This window comes from Scomber japonicus, chromosome 20 (genome assembly GCF_027409825.1).
Source record: "Scomber japonicus isolate fScoJap1 chromosome 20, fScoJap1.pri, whole genome shotgun sequence".
Classification (NCBI taxonomy): domain Eukaryota; kingdom Metazoa; phylum Chordata; class Actinopteri; order Scombriformes; family Scombridae; genus Scomber; species Scomber japonicus.
In genome coordinates, this window is record NC_070597.1 from 23,054,505 (window position 1) to 23,069,557 (window position 15,053).

Here is a 15,053-nt window from a genome sequence, read left to right on the forward strand (position 1 = left end):
GGGGGGAGGGGGAGGAGTCACAGGTTGCATCTGTCCTGAATGTAAGGATGTGAAGGTGACAGTTCACTGAAACAGAAACATTATGTACACAATCTCCATGTATTCAACAACAAGAACCCTGAAACAATGAAAAAAAGGAATCAAACACAATGCATTCTAACTGCTGCTCTGTATGAATGCACACAGTCATGATCTGTGCAGTTGCTCTGACACTACAGCTGGTTTTGGTGAGTGTCCTCTGTGGACGACAGCATATCAAAAGCAGATCTTTCAACTGTCTGGAAAGCAAATACGTATCAGTTTATTTCAGTGAACTCTGCAGCAACAAGCTGTGTGGGTGGAAGTGAAATGTGGCACTGTGGAGTGTTCAGGTTCAACATCAGTTCAACACCACAAAAATGAACCTTCAATATTGTTCACAAAAACAACAATAAAAGCATAAAACTGAACAGGGCTCAGTGCTGAATGTGTCTTACCTTGTGCAATGCCCAGTGCTGCGTACACCCCCACCCTCATATGAACATTCTCCTTAGTCTGATTCCTCGAGGCGTCATTGGTCCACTGACTGAGCCAGATGTTGGCTCCGATGGCTGCTGCACTCTGACAGCCGTACAGGCAGCAGATGATCACAGACAGCAGCAGTCCCACCGCCTTAGCGTACTCTAGATACACCGTCGTCTTCACCTGGTTGAGTGACAGGACAGCAGCAGTGTTAGACGAGTAATATGTGACCAGGTTTGTTTTAGGGGACCAAAACAAAGGATAGAGAGGCGTTGGCTGTTGTTTGTACAGTCTGTATCTGTAATGTCTTTATCTTTAAGAGAACAGAGGCAGTCATTTCCTGGGGTTTAACTGTGTGGATCTCAACAAGGTGATAGTAAATTAAAAACAATGATCTGAAATGTTTAGATGTGAGAGTTCTTGATATTAGTATCTTATAGCCAAAGTTGGATTAGTACCCCCAGGGGACCCATAATACATTTATATTACAATCTCCTCTTCTTTATTTTTATCCTTTTTTATTGCAGCCACTTCTTTCTCTTCCTTTTCCTTTTGTTTTTTTCTTCTTTTGGCGCTCCCGCTGGCCTTTTGTTTACTGCTGGCAATTATTTCCCCATACACGCTCACTGATACATCTAACCGCAGTGCATTGTCAACCAATCATCACCTGCCTAGCCATCAAATCGACAAATAAAACCCAGTCAATCATGAGACTTCACTTTCTTGGAAATCCTCATTTTATAACGCTGCTGTCAGGTGGAAACATTGTAACTTCATATTTGGTTTTAGACATACTAGATTTGAGACAGCAACTAATATTTTTAACATCCTTATGTGGTATTTCTGTGGATTTCACTGACGGCCCCCCTTCTGCTCAAGGGGGCACTGACTGCCCATGTAGTAGATCCGGCCGTGCTTATAGCTGACAACAAACGGCATCTTTTAATCTGTTGGCATCAGCTGTGTTATTTGTACAGCTGTGATTCCAACAAAGTTAAAACAGCCCTGAGTGAAAACAAGCTCCTCTGTCTGTCCCCACACTGAGATCTACCGCACTGAAAAAATAAGTAAACAAACATTAATTAAAGACCACACGCATGAGAAAGAGGAGGGGGGAGGGTGGTGGCGGCGGCTGGACTGACCCTGCCCGTCTCCGCGGTCTCCGCTTGGATGAGTTTCTCCACTTCGTGTGGCTTCTTCTTCTTCTCTTGTGGCTCAGCGTGTTTCTTCTGGCTGCAGCCGTGCCTCCTCACCGAGCGCGACCTGGGGTGCTCTCCGTCCACTGAAATGATGCTGATCTGCCTGTAAAGGGGAAAAAAATGAATAAATGTAGTCATGTTGATGTGCAGCATTTATTTGGAAGATGCAAAAAAAGGACCATTCATTCATTCATTCAGTCTGTTGCATTAGTGTCCAAATAATAAAATACAGTCGGTCGCTGCTTCGTTATGTTCAACAGATGTTGTTTTTGAGTTTAGTGATGATGATGACTGAAGATGAAGGATTCAAAGAGAAAAAAGCATTACAGTGAATTTGTCATAAGAGAGAGAGTGAAGAAGTCAATACCTTATGAAATTCCTCTTTGCCTCATTGATCACCGGCTCACTGTCCACCATGTCTGTGTGGTTGCTAAGGGCGTCGTCAGGGAACAACTCCTCATCTTGGATTAGTTCCTCTTTAGAAAAAGTACAAACAAACCGTGTATCATACCGCCAACCATCTATCCTGATCTACACTGATAAGAGAGAACGTAAACGCATCACTCTACCTGTCGCCTCCTCCTCCTCCACGATGTCCTCCAGGGCGTAGTTCCTGAGAAACTCTGCGAAAGCTCCGTTCTGTTGGAGCAGCTCCTGGTAGGAACCCATCTCAGACACCCTGCCGTCCACCATCACCATGATGTTATCCACCTGAGGCAGGAAGCTGATGCCGTGTGTTACCAGGATACGTGTCTGGAATCAAACAGCAGAACAAACACAATATAATATATATAGAATATATAGAATAATATCAAATCAAACTTTCACACAGACTTGTACACACAGTTTATTAACTTCCACTTCAGTGATATACTCATACTGCAATAATACCCTACCTAACAGAATGCAGTCACACAGGAAGTAAACCAGATCTTATCAGAAATTGGTGTCATAAATATGAAAAAGCGACGTGTAATTAGATGATAAGATACACCATCTTCTCAAGTAACAAAGATAAAGCACAACTTCCTCTTTCTGAAAAAAAGAGGCTTTACTCTGAGCTACACAAGCAGACTCTGTTCACACTCTGAGACCAGACTCACAGGAGCTTTGAGAGGGGAAGAGTCACAAGGTCTTTTGCGTAGAAAAGAAAAACAACAACCCCAAAACCGCAGCAGCAGATGATGAAGTGTGTTTGGCTCTGCAGTGTTGTTTACAGAAGGCTTTTATACCACTAATGTATGCATGAATGTTTCTTTAGTATGAAAAAAAACATATTAAAAAAATGGATTTAAACTCTCCTAACCTTGCCCTTTAGCACCCCCTCTGGACCGATGAGGTTGTCAAAGATGTGTTTGGACACATGAGCGTCCACGGCAGACAGCGGGTCGTCCAGCAGGTAGACGTCAGCGTCGCTGTACAGAGCTCTGGCTAGACTCACCCTCTGTCTCTGTCCACCAGAGAGGTTGATGCCCTGCAGGAAGGAGACGGAGACTCGTTGGTTAACTGGTCGTCATTGCTAATCCATCCTAGGACTGTTGCCTACATACTTAACCATTCATGTCATGTATACAGTGCAGCCATAGCCAGGATTTCATTACCTTCAAAGTCCCCACTTTCCTACTGTGCTCCCTCAACCTGGAACTCACTACAGCACAATCTGCAGCTGTCCACTTGATTCCCCTTGGGGATTTATTTAACTTTTTAAATATATTTTTGGACTGCAGATTGCAATACAAGCATATGACAAATAGAAGTAGTATCATCTCTTCTGCTATTCCACGAACTTCCGAGATTTATGAGCTTTGTACAATTTGGGAGGAATTAAGTGTGCACATAAGAGCAATAAAAACTATGACTGGGAGAGGTTGGAAAAGAAGAAATTAGATTCATATTTTTTTTTAAAAATGGGTTCAACTATATAAAAATAAAAACAAAGTTAAACTAAAAAAAATAAAAAATAAAAATCTAGCCGCAAGGGCATTCCATATTTGACCCACTTAGTCCATGACTTAGTGAGGAGAGAGAAAGTAATCCTTTCTATAACATAAATATAATGTACTATATCTATCCATTCTTGGATTGTGGGAGGTTTGAGAAGCAACCAGCGTCTCCTGAGTGCAGATATCAAAATACCAAACATATAGTCATCAGGGCCCTGCCTAAAAATCAACCTGTCCTGACAACACACTTCTTTTAGAGACACTAGAGGGAGCATCTTAGAAAACATGCTCTTGTTCTTAGTATTTGAATGTGTTCATGGCCTTTTGTGTTCTGTACTGGTTCACTGATTTGTCTATAACTGTAACTAATTTTCTGTATTGTTATGTTGTCTAGGACAGGTCTGTCCTGAAAATGAAACCATGTGTCTCTGTAGGATTACCTGTATAAATAAAGGTCATACAAAAGTAAGTACAAAAGCATTCAAGGCAAACTCAAATATCAAATATTCAAATGGAGCACAGAGCTCAGACAAATGAAACCAGAGTCAAAACTGCTACCTGGAAACAGAAACAAAAAGAGGATCCTTACTTAAAACAAGGGAAAAACAAAGTACCTTCTCCCCTATTTCGGTCATGTCTCCTCCAGGCAGCACCTCCAGGTCAGGGGTTAAGGCGCAGGCCTCCAGCACGCAGCTGTACTTCTGCTCATTGTAGGATTTCCCAAACAGGATGTTATCACGCAGGGTGGCGTTCTGTATCCAGGCCTGCTGAGGCACATACGCCACTGATCCCTGAGGAGAGAGAGAGAAAGGGCCGACAAACTTCACTTCACTCCACTTCCTCTAATGACAGATCTGATGGGACTCTACAAGGCTTGTTTGTTTTTCACTGGATATGAACATGTGTTATTGTTTCCAGAGAACAGATACTCCAAAAACCACCAACCCTACGATGTTCCAAATGTACTGTCAATTTCATTCTTATTCCCTGGTAGAGTTTCTTATTCCCTGGAATCATTGCTAACTATTACATTGATTGCCAACTTTAAGAAACCCCCAGCAACAATCAATGAATGAGTTGAGTCATTGACTCATTACAAAAAATGACCAAATTCTCTGATTATCTTTGGGTTGTTGGTCAGGACAAAACAAGACATGTAAAGATGTTTGAGGATGTTACCTTGGGCTATGGAAAACAGTGGTGGACTATTTATTTTGCTATTTTCTGGATCTAACAACAAATGAAATAATGGAGAAAATAACTAACAGATTAAGTGATAATAAAAAAACATTCTTCAGTTGCAGCCCTGTTGCCTGGTATATTTATTGAACACAAAGTCAACAACTGCTTGCCTATCTCTCTTATCATTGATATTGATATAGTGCTTGTGTGTCTTATTTTCCAAGTTGTGGTTGTTGTACAAAAGAACTAGTTTGCACTAGCGGGGGCTAGCCTGAAGTCATGTTGTACACACATTACTTTAAGGAGCTGATTGTTGTTTTATGAAAAAAGGAGGCACACACCCCTGCCCAGAGGTAGAGCAGGTAAACAGTTTTATGTTCCTGGGAATCAAAGAACTTGTCACAGACATGATCAGAAATGACTGTAAATGCTTAAGTATGCAAACTTTCCATTCAAAGTTCTTACTAACTTTTACAGAGGAACAAAAATGTGCAGGTGATGTGCATAGCACCAGACAGGAAGGCTCTGCAGAGTGTGTTTAAAAACACTGAGAGCATCATGACTATCCATCTACTGCATCAGTGAAACAGTATCAGTGTGGTGAGAAGCCTGCACAGAACCCACAGGATGCTAAAAGACAACACCCAGCCCAAGTCTGTTAAGACAAAGATAAAGAAGTATCTGCTGCCGTACCACCAGAGTACACAGCAGCTTCTTTCCACAGGCTGTGAAACTCTATCCATCCTCTGCACTCTTAAACAATAGCTTCATGATAAAGTTCCTCTTACCAGCTGTGAACTGGGGAACACTGGTTTCCAGTAATATGTAACTCACTGCTAGAATGAAGTGCTTTGTGTGAGTGAATTATCTTGTGATGTTGCACACAAATCATTTGTTATCAGTTAATCTCAAGTAAACGAACATTAATGAGACACGGATCAGTTCACAGTGTCAGCAACATTACATTACAGCTAAATAGCTATTAGTAATGTTTATTATTAAAATAATCATTGGATATCTGTTTATTTATCTAAATCTATTGTAACATTTGACTTTAAACTCTGTGTGCATTTGGATTGTTTTCACTCCTTATGAGTGCTCAATTGCAATGACCATCCATCCATTTTCTACACCACTTGTGTGTTAACCTGTGCATAAAACGCTAAATAAATAAAGTGCGACTGACTGACTGAATGGTTCCTTCCTCTTTTCCATGCTTGGTGAACGTATGCCCACAGAGCACGAAAGGAAAACAGAGAGGACTAACCACTAAGTACAAATAAGTGAATGAATAACAACTGACATTAGCAATCAGTTGGAGTCTTGTTCAAGTTCAATAATCACTCTTGTTTTGGTCTACTTTATGAAAATCTAGCTTGTTTTAGGTGTAAAATGTTCTTTGTGTGCTGTTTGGTGCTGGGCAGGTGATGTACAATGAGTCTGCTGCTGCTCTTACAAACAAAGCTAATGAGAGCGTTGACACCTGTTTTCCATGCTGTAGTTCTATCACTTGTCTTTATTGTTCTATTCTGTACACACAACATCTATTGTATATCTGCTGCTCTTCCTGAGGTCTCATCCATTATTTCTCCCCCTTCAAAAAGGGATTTTTTTAGGGAGGGTTCCCCTTATTCAAATTGAGCATCTAAAGATGAAGAGAAATGTGTGATATTGAGCTATACAAATAAAATAGACTTGAATGCAAACCCTGAGAGAGTTCTCTCGAGAATTCATTTCACATTACAGTCATTTGAGTCATTTGATACACTGCTGTCATAACAATATGGATTAATACAGCTTTAAAACGAAAAAGAGAAAGGGAAAATCAAGAAAAGGATATATAAGCTGCTATTTTTCTAAGTATGAGTATACAGAACAGAAAGTGAAGTCATACCCGGATAGAAACCTCTCCTTCCAGTTTCTCCATCTCACCCAGCAGAGCAGAGATCAGGGAGGACTTCCCGCAACCGACGTGGCCCACCACTGCCAGCAGGGAGCCCTGAGGCGCCATCAGATTAATGCTACAAACACACACACACAGTAAACATGTTTAAGTGCAACACAAACATGCGACAGGTGGGAACACTCTGTAGTTAAAGCTTATGGTGACCTACTTGTGCAGGACGGGAGAGTCTTCTTTACCCCAGGTGAATTTCCCGTTGATGACCGTCACTGAATATTCTGTAGAGTTAAAAAAAAAACTTTTTGCAGTGTCATGCTTTTGAATGGTGGAAGCTTTACTGTGATCCAACAGAACAAAAGACTCAAATCTTTGTCATTGTAGGGAAACCCGCTCAGTGTCTGAGTCATTAGGTAAAAGGTGAACGTGACTCTGCACTAAAGCCTTTCAACAGACTGCCAAGTTTACACAATACATGATGAGATGTGATGACAATGCACATTTTCTCAATGTGCCATTCACTGATGTCAGTTTTAAATACACTGAATGAGAGCAGACATTCAAAAAAAAGGAAGAAACCTGTTTTAATCTGAGGAGGAGCAGTTTCATTGTACCTGCGGCTGTGTTCTTTCTGTCCACTGAATTTGGATCCAGCTCATCGTGACTCAGGAAATCTTGGATTCTCTTCAGCGAGACGCTGGCCTGAGACGGATAATAAACACAGAGGCACTTGATAAAATCGGACCCAATAAAGCGAGAGAGCGGAAGCGAGAGGGAAAGTTGTTCTCACCTGCACGATGCTGCTGATGACTTGGGGGAGCATGTTGAGCGGAAACCGGAGGATGTTGAAGAGCGAGAGTGACACAAAGGCCTTCTCCGCATCCAGGATGTTGTTCTCATCCACCGTCACATACACGGCGAATGTCGTCAAGGCAACCTGGAAACACATGGGTAAACAGGCTGCTCAGACACCGATGCTGATGCTGAACACTCTTCATTTAACCGCTGACTCAGTAATGACCTGATTATCAACAGCTGGTGAATACATTGCAGGGTGGAGGAGGTTCATGATGCTGCTGATGTCTGGTAGAACGAGTGTTTATTCATCACATTAAAAAAAAAACCTCTAAAATATATATATATATATACACAGTATATATATATATATATATATATATATATATATATATATATATATATATATATATATATATATATTTAAAACGTTGCCGTGTTATTGCCTCGGTTGTCATGGCGTTTCTCTGCTTTACTTCACACAGAAGCCAGCGGACCGACAGGATCAGGTCACGCTCATGTCTCACTCCTGTTATGATTTGGGTCAGTAAACAGGCAAGTCAGCTGATGAGAAAAAAGTGGTGCGTATCGTTGCTTTGGTGTTCGCACTTGAACTTGTCCAGATTTGCCGGCTTTATCTTGTAAATGATTCCCAGGAAGTGGAGACGGGTTCTGTCTTGAGATCATTGAACCATCCTTTGTGCTGGAAGGTGTGAAGGTTTGCTCTAAGTTACAGGAAGGTTTTGGATTTAGGAAGTTACTAAAAACTTGTGCAGCAAAATCCATATTTTACAATTCTATCCTCCATGTTCATCATCTGGCCTATATTGTAGTCTATAGTAAATCAATGCTGCTTTCAAATTATCTCTTAAATATTAGAACTTATCCAAACCTGTCTAAACCTTCCAGTTACAACACAACTGACACTGAGAACACAAAGAGGCTTACGGCATGCCACTCTTGTTAAACAATAAGAATAACAATAAGAGCTGGTCCCTACTGATTCTACTACCATATGCAGCTGCTATCTGCTACCTCTAAGCAACACTTGTACCAAAAAAGTTGTACCAGGCAGTAACATCTCATTTTAGTTTGATGTAATGATTTAATGTAAGAAGTAGTATATGTGAGTGGAGCAGCAGTGCTAGAAATGTCAGTATGATTCATATAACATCAATGACACACTAGCACAAGAGGTACCAGCTAGACAGGCGTATGACACTTAATAACAAATGCAGCACTGGTATTGAGTGGACAGTGTTATCTGTCTGTGAGTCATTTATAAGGAGAACAGCAGCAGGAGAAGCAGCTGAACAACCATATCAACCACTTTTCAATCTCAAGGCTGATCCAAAACACTATTAGGTACCTGTAGAAAAATCCTTCCTCTAACAAGCCTCAAGTTTTGAGTTAGCAATTCCATTCTAATATTTACTAATGGTGTATTAGCTCTCTGTTTTGTGTATGTGCTGAAAAAAGTCCCAGATGTGTAAATAGAAAAACCACCAAAGTGGCCCAGAGCAAGCTATACAACACTATTCCAGCTAATGAGCAGCAGGGGGCGTATGTTCTCATGCACAGGATAGGTGGAACTCAGAGCAGTTGTCTGTATGAGGACAGTCTCCTGCAACCTTTGAATGTGGTGAAGGGCTGGTGAACTGTAAAGAGAAGTTGTGGTCAGTTCATAGAAAGTGTTTTTTATGGCAGAGATACACTTCCTGTCAGTTTCACAAAGACCTCCCAAGTTTTTTAACACTCTGAGTTTGTTTCTGCCTCATTTAGTGAACTGTGATCTGAGCTGTATATATGTTTTCATCTTCCTGTGGAGCAGACATGCAAACTATTTAGGTTCAGTAAACGTTTGCTGTCAGTCAGGTCTGGTTAAGGCAGTTTGACCGGCCGCTGTCCTCTCAGCTCTTCAGGAGCTGCAGCTGACAGAGACGTGGACAGAGACGCTGAACGCAGGCTGATTGAGAAGTGAGGAGAATGTGGATGGACTGTTGTGCTCACATGAGATGAAACGTTTTTCTACTTGTGTGAAAGTAACAGTGGTAACTCTACAGCTGACATATCGCTCTAGCTTCTGCCATATTTCTCTTTTGGTCGTTGCCTTGGAAATGTGCGTCCATGAATTTGGAAGGTGGAGTTTTAGAAGGGGCACGAAGGAGGGAGGGGTTTATTTGTTTGGAGCTTTAGTTCAAATATAAACAACTTCCTCTAGAATGACTGGCAAACAGAAAACACGGTCTGTTCCAGATGACTTACTACTTACTATCTAAAGCTCTAATCATTACTATTTAAAACCATGAAAAAGCATCAATTTTTGAGCAGAATTCACAACAAAACAGAATAGTATTGGTCACAGCTGATCGTGACATTCACCAAATGCTTTCTTCCTGACCAATCAGAGTCGTGACAGAAAGCTAGCTTCCAGTCATTCTGAACTGAACATACCAGGAAAGGGGCGCTGGTCCAGGCCATGGTGGACAGCGCTCCCAGGTACGCCGTCTTTTTCAACACGTTGAGCTCCTTCTGTCGAATGGCCAGGACCTTTTCTTTGAAGGAGTTCTCCCAGGCGTACAGCTTTAGCACTTTGATGCCATTCAGGATCTCATTCATGAGTTTAATGCGAGAATCCTTGTACTGCATCTGCTCCACCTGGGACACAAGAAGAGGAACACGGAGACAAGGACAAGAAGACATACTGTTCTTTATCTGTGAATTAATAGATTTGAAACTAACTGAACACACAAAGGAAGTAGATAAAGGAGGTTTCTTTAAAGTGCAAACCCTATGAATCATGTAAAATGTTGAATTCAACTCTGCAAGGACATTAGTGACCTGCACTCACTGTTGTTTGAGTCCAGAGCAGCGTTTCAACAGAATGAATATTTTGATGTCTTGTCGTTACTGTGAGGTTGCTAGGTAACCAGCAAAGACTGCAGGGAACTTATTACTACTAAAACAGCTATAAAATAGTTTAGCACATAAATCTAAATCACAACTTGTTTTTCCACATTGGTTTTTCAATGGATTGAATTAGATAAAGATAAAACATGCTAATTAGTGATACTATTAGTGATACTAATTACAGATACTGGTAGGTGGATTTTGTGCCACACTAAGCAAAGCTAGCTGTAGCTTCATACAGTATATTGATCTTGGTATCTGTTTTTTCTAAAATATCAAATGAACCTTTAAGGCAGGGTGGTAAATGAGCTAATGTGTAGGGTTGGGTATTGGTACTCGATATCTTTTATGTATCAACTGAAATAATCCAATACCAAGTAGTATCAAAACTCTCCAACCAATCAATACCCACACTTAATCTTTTTTGTATCCAGATCTAGAAAAAAAATACTGTATGGTTTTGTTCTCAGCCAATCACTGCAAGTGTCCTTCAAATTACTATGACAGTGGTCCACTAGTGCAGTTGTGGTAATAATACTTTATTGTACAGTTTTTTTATAGTTAATTAATAAATATTTCAATGATTTGAACATTTCTGAAATGTGTTTGTGTAAAAAATCATTTGGATGGGGAGGAGTGGTGGAATTTTACACCACTGAATGCTTCCATTCACATGACTGGTATTGAATGAAGTAGATAAAAAAGGTGAATTGAATGAAATACTCTATTGGTATCTTAATTTTTTTTACATGATACCCACGCCTACTCATTTGTAACATTACTTTTTCCAATGTTGTACGCAAAAATAATCTAACGATGAACTGGTCTGAGATGAAATGGACTGTGATCTCTACATCTAATCAGAAATTACTCTAACAAAGCCAGTAGCAGCCCATTTTGTTTGTTTTTATTTACAATTTGCTTTAAATAAATTATTTACAAATCAGAATTATGCAAAAAAAGTAAATTATAACCTGGTTCATACCTGGTAAGCTCGTGTCTTCATGGCAATGACAGCATTAAAGGGGATGAGCAGGATCATAACAGCCACTCCAGCCATCACAGACGGACCAAGATTCTATAAAACACAACATCCAATCAGCAAACTGCATCAATGCGAACAGGATTCAAAGTAAACATATACACAATCCATCACTGTTCAAAAGATGGAATAAATGTACCTGTCACAGTTTTATTCATGACTGTGTTTTACAAAAAATCAGGGATGATTCATGTACCTGCCAGAGGAAATATAGAGCCAGCATAATCTGAAGAGGAGCAGACCACAGCATGTTGAGGAAGGTGGTGAGGTCCATGAACCTCTGTGCATCCACAGACATCAGGTTCACTACTTCTCCCACGGTAGAGGAACGTTTGGCACTGTTTGTTATCACCAGCGCCTGAAGAAGAACACCAACAAGGCCATCACTGTAATAAAATGCTGTTCTCTCACCTCAGGTACAAAACTAATGTGAAAATGTGTGTGTGTTTGTGTGCACATGTGTGTGTTTATGTACCTTCCTGTAGATTGCTCCTATGAGAGCTGTGCGTACATTCATGCCGGTGACAAAACAGTACTGAAAGTGCTGGTGGAGGATGAGAGTCTGCAGGAAGGCTGTGAAGAACATGAGGAAGGCCAGCGCGTAACCCCACCAATCAGGAACTCCCGTCTGCTTTGTGAATGAGATCAACATCCTAGAAAAGAAAGGAACACATTTCTTTATAGATTAAACACACGCACTGCTGTGCTACTAATCTGAAAAAAGGGCATATAACATCATTAAAAATAAAAACCAAGCAGTCACTACACAACAAGTCCCAGTTGAATTAGTCTCACATTAGCGATCTGGCTGCCTCCGTGCTGTAAGGTCAGCACAGCCACATGTACATGCTTTCCTGAGCGTCTAATCTCATCTATGCCTTGTAACATGCTGATCAGGATACAAATCAGACATGCTATATGTTTTAATCAGCAGGCTGATAGTGTGCAGTAATGTGCTGCTGATGGTGATCTGACAGCACAGGAAACACAGTTAAGAAACTAGAACTGAACTTGAAAAAACAAACAAAACTAAAAAACCCTACACTTTTCATCCTTATTTGAATTGTCTGTGCAGCTCTTTATTTATAAAGCACTTAAAAAAGCAAACAGACTTTGCACCAAAGTGCTTCACAAATGCAGACATACAGTATCTCACAAAAGTGAGTACACCCCTCACTTTTTTTGCAAATATTTTATTATATCTTTTCATGGGACAACACTATAGAAATGAAACTTTGATATACGTGTACAGCTTGTATAGCTTATGGATTTACTGTTAAATTGTATCAAAGTTTTATTTCTATAGTGTTGCCCCATGAAAAGATATAATGAAATATTTGCAAAAATGTGAGGGGTGTACTCACTTCTGTGAGATACTGTATGTATGCACATGCAAGCATAAAAAGGAGGAAATGATTGTGAATATTAGCCTCCCCATTCCTCTCTGTGAGGGTGTAGAACCATGTGGATGTTTACTACATAGACTTTTTTAAACATGTTTTACTCACTGACCTTGATTTGCAACATAAAAATGAAACATTTTGAAAAAAGTCACAAAAGCAAAAAAAGTAAAAATAACTGTGTAGGGTTGAATTTCCAACTATTTCAATGGGTTTCATATAAAGGGTTAAAAAAGAACAAAATTTGAGCCCACATTTAAAACCCAAAGAAATCAGATAACAATTAAATCAGATTAAACAAAGCAACAGAATAAAAGTGAGTCTCTAGATGCATCTTAAAAGCATCCACAGACTCAGCCTGTCTAACAGAGCCGAGGGGCCGCTACAGAAAAGGCCCTGTCATCATGAGCGGGGCCCTGCCAACATGCTGAGGTGAGAGGATCTGAGGGGTCTGTTGGTGTTGTAAGGGGTGAGAAGTGCTGAAATATGTGGTGGCGGTGGTGGCGGTGGTGGTGGTGGGGGAGGAGAATTGGAATGTTATCCTGTAATGAACAGGGAGTCAGTGTAAGGACTGCTACTACTTTTAACTTTCTCTCATTTTGAAAGGTGCTGTTTGAATAAAGTTTACTTATTTAGTCATTCCTACCTCCTTTTTGTCTTCATATTGTTCATCTTTACTGTGCCACATCAATTAAAATCATAGTCATGACATGCATTTGAAAAGTCTCCAGATGATACTTTCTCTTAATATATAAATCAGCTCAGCAAATCATGTGCCTATCCTCCATATACAGTATAGCTTGCAGCATAGTCATAACTCAGAGAGACAGAGAGAGTCCCATGGTCAAAGGTGTCTAAGCCTGATGATGAAGGCACCAACAAGCCAAAAATACTTAGAGAGGCCCCAGGTCATATTTTGTAAAAGCCACCTCCTTACACGATGTAACATAGCTTCCATGCCAGGAATACTATATAAACTGACCTTTTCTGTTTACCATGCATGTATGGGTATGACCTGAGCTTGTATTAAACATTGATTGAAGAAGATCCTTGTCCAAGTAATTCAGGATCACCTTTTCAAAAAGGTAATCAGTTATTATTTGAACCAACTCTTCCTGTAGCTCCCTTTTTACCACAAGAAAAAAAAATCTGCCGTGAATTCACATCGTTACTACTTTTTAGGCAGGCAGGCAGATACCTGGCTAAGTCATTCCTGCTATTAGTGTAAAGATGAACAGATTATGGGCCAGACTTAGCTGTGTGATGATGGTACAGTCATTATATTGAAAGGAAGTCTGGACTAAAACAACATGAGGAATCACAAAGTAACACTAAAGTACTCTAACCACTTACTTTTCTCAGAAGGTAATGCTGTAATGTAACAAGTTATTCTTTAATGGCAGTGATTTTGTAATGTAATGAGCTACTTTTAAAAGTAACATTCCCCAACACTGTTCAGGATCATCACAGAAACTAGCATCTTCACATTTACAGTTTAGATCAGGGGAGTCAAACTCATTTTAGTTCAACCCAATTTGATCTCAAGTGGGCCGGACCAGTAAAACCATTGTATAATAACCTATACATAAGATAAAATATATATAATATCTAATATAACATCACTATAATAAACCATGTATTTACTGTGAAAAATGAGTGCAATTTCAACAATGTTATGTCTCAAGTTTATTTTTCACAGAAGCTGCTAATTGACAACATTTTGTACAATGTTCAATATATGAATGATTGAAATATGTATGTATTGTATTGTTATATTTATTCATAATTGTACTCTGGTCAGGGTGGAAAAAACCCACTGAAGCAGCAGAAACATTGGATTTACTTTTCTGAAATTGTTTTTCTAGTAGTTATCCAGTGGGCCATATCGGACCCCTTGGCGAGCCAGTTCTAGCCCACGGGCCGTATGTTTGATATCCCTGGTTTAGTTAAAGGTGAAAATTCTGCATTACTGGTTTCTTCACGTCTGATTTATTTTTTGTTGTGTTAGTTTAACCTCTGTGAGACTCTCTTTGTATCAACTATGTTGTGTTTAAAGTGCTATATAAATAAAGTTGAAGTAAATTAATATTACACACGTATAATATCAAAAATTGTACATCTGACACTTTTTCCCGTTGCACTGGTGACTGAGCGAGCGTGGATCACATGACCGTGACAAAA

The 15,053-nt window shown here is 40.0% G+C and overlaps 1 protein-coding gene across 1 annotated transcript in view; it reads right to left on the reverse strand.

Moving 5' to 3' along the window:
• Nucleotides 1–15,053, reverse strand: part of abcc3 (ATP-binding cassette, sub-family C (CFTR/MRP), member 3) — a 55,430-nt gene that overhangs the window by 12,388 nt on the left and 27,989 nt on the right. The window contains exons 9-22 of the mRNA XM_053340862.1: nt 11,948–12,125; nt 11,669–11,830; nt 11,416–11,508; nt 9,975–10,178; nt 7,516–7,662; nt 7,340–7,427; nt 6,940–7,006; nt 6,720–6,846; nt 4,258–4,434; nt 3,007–3,174; nt 2,270–2,453; nt 2,068–2,176; nt 1,644–1,803; nt 477–684 (exon numbers count right to left, since the gene is read on the reverse strand). Of these exons, the coding sequence (XP_053196837.1) occupies nt 477–684; nt 1,644–1,803; nt 2,068–2,176; nt 2,270–2,453; nt 3,007–3,174; nt 4,258–4,434; nt 6,720–6,846; nt 6,940–7,006; nt 7,340–7,427; nt 7,516–7,662; nt 9,975–10,178; nt 11,416–11,508; nt 11,669–11,830; nt 11,948–12,125 (2,072 nt within the window). The remainder of the gene's footprint in view (nt 1–476; nt 685–1,643; nt 1,804–2,067; nt 2,177–2,269; nt 2,454–3,006; nt 3,175–4,257; nt 4,435–6,719; nt 6,847–6,939; nt 7,007–7,339; nt 7,428–7,515; nt 7,663–9,974; nt 10,179–11,415; nt 11,509–11,668; nt 11,831–11,947; nt 12,126–15,053) is intronic.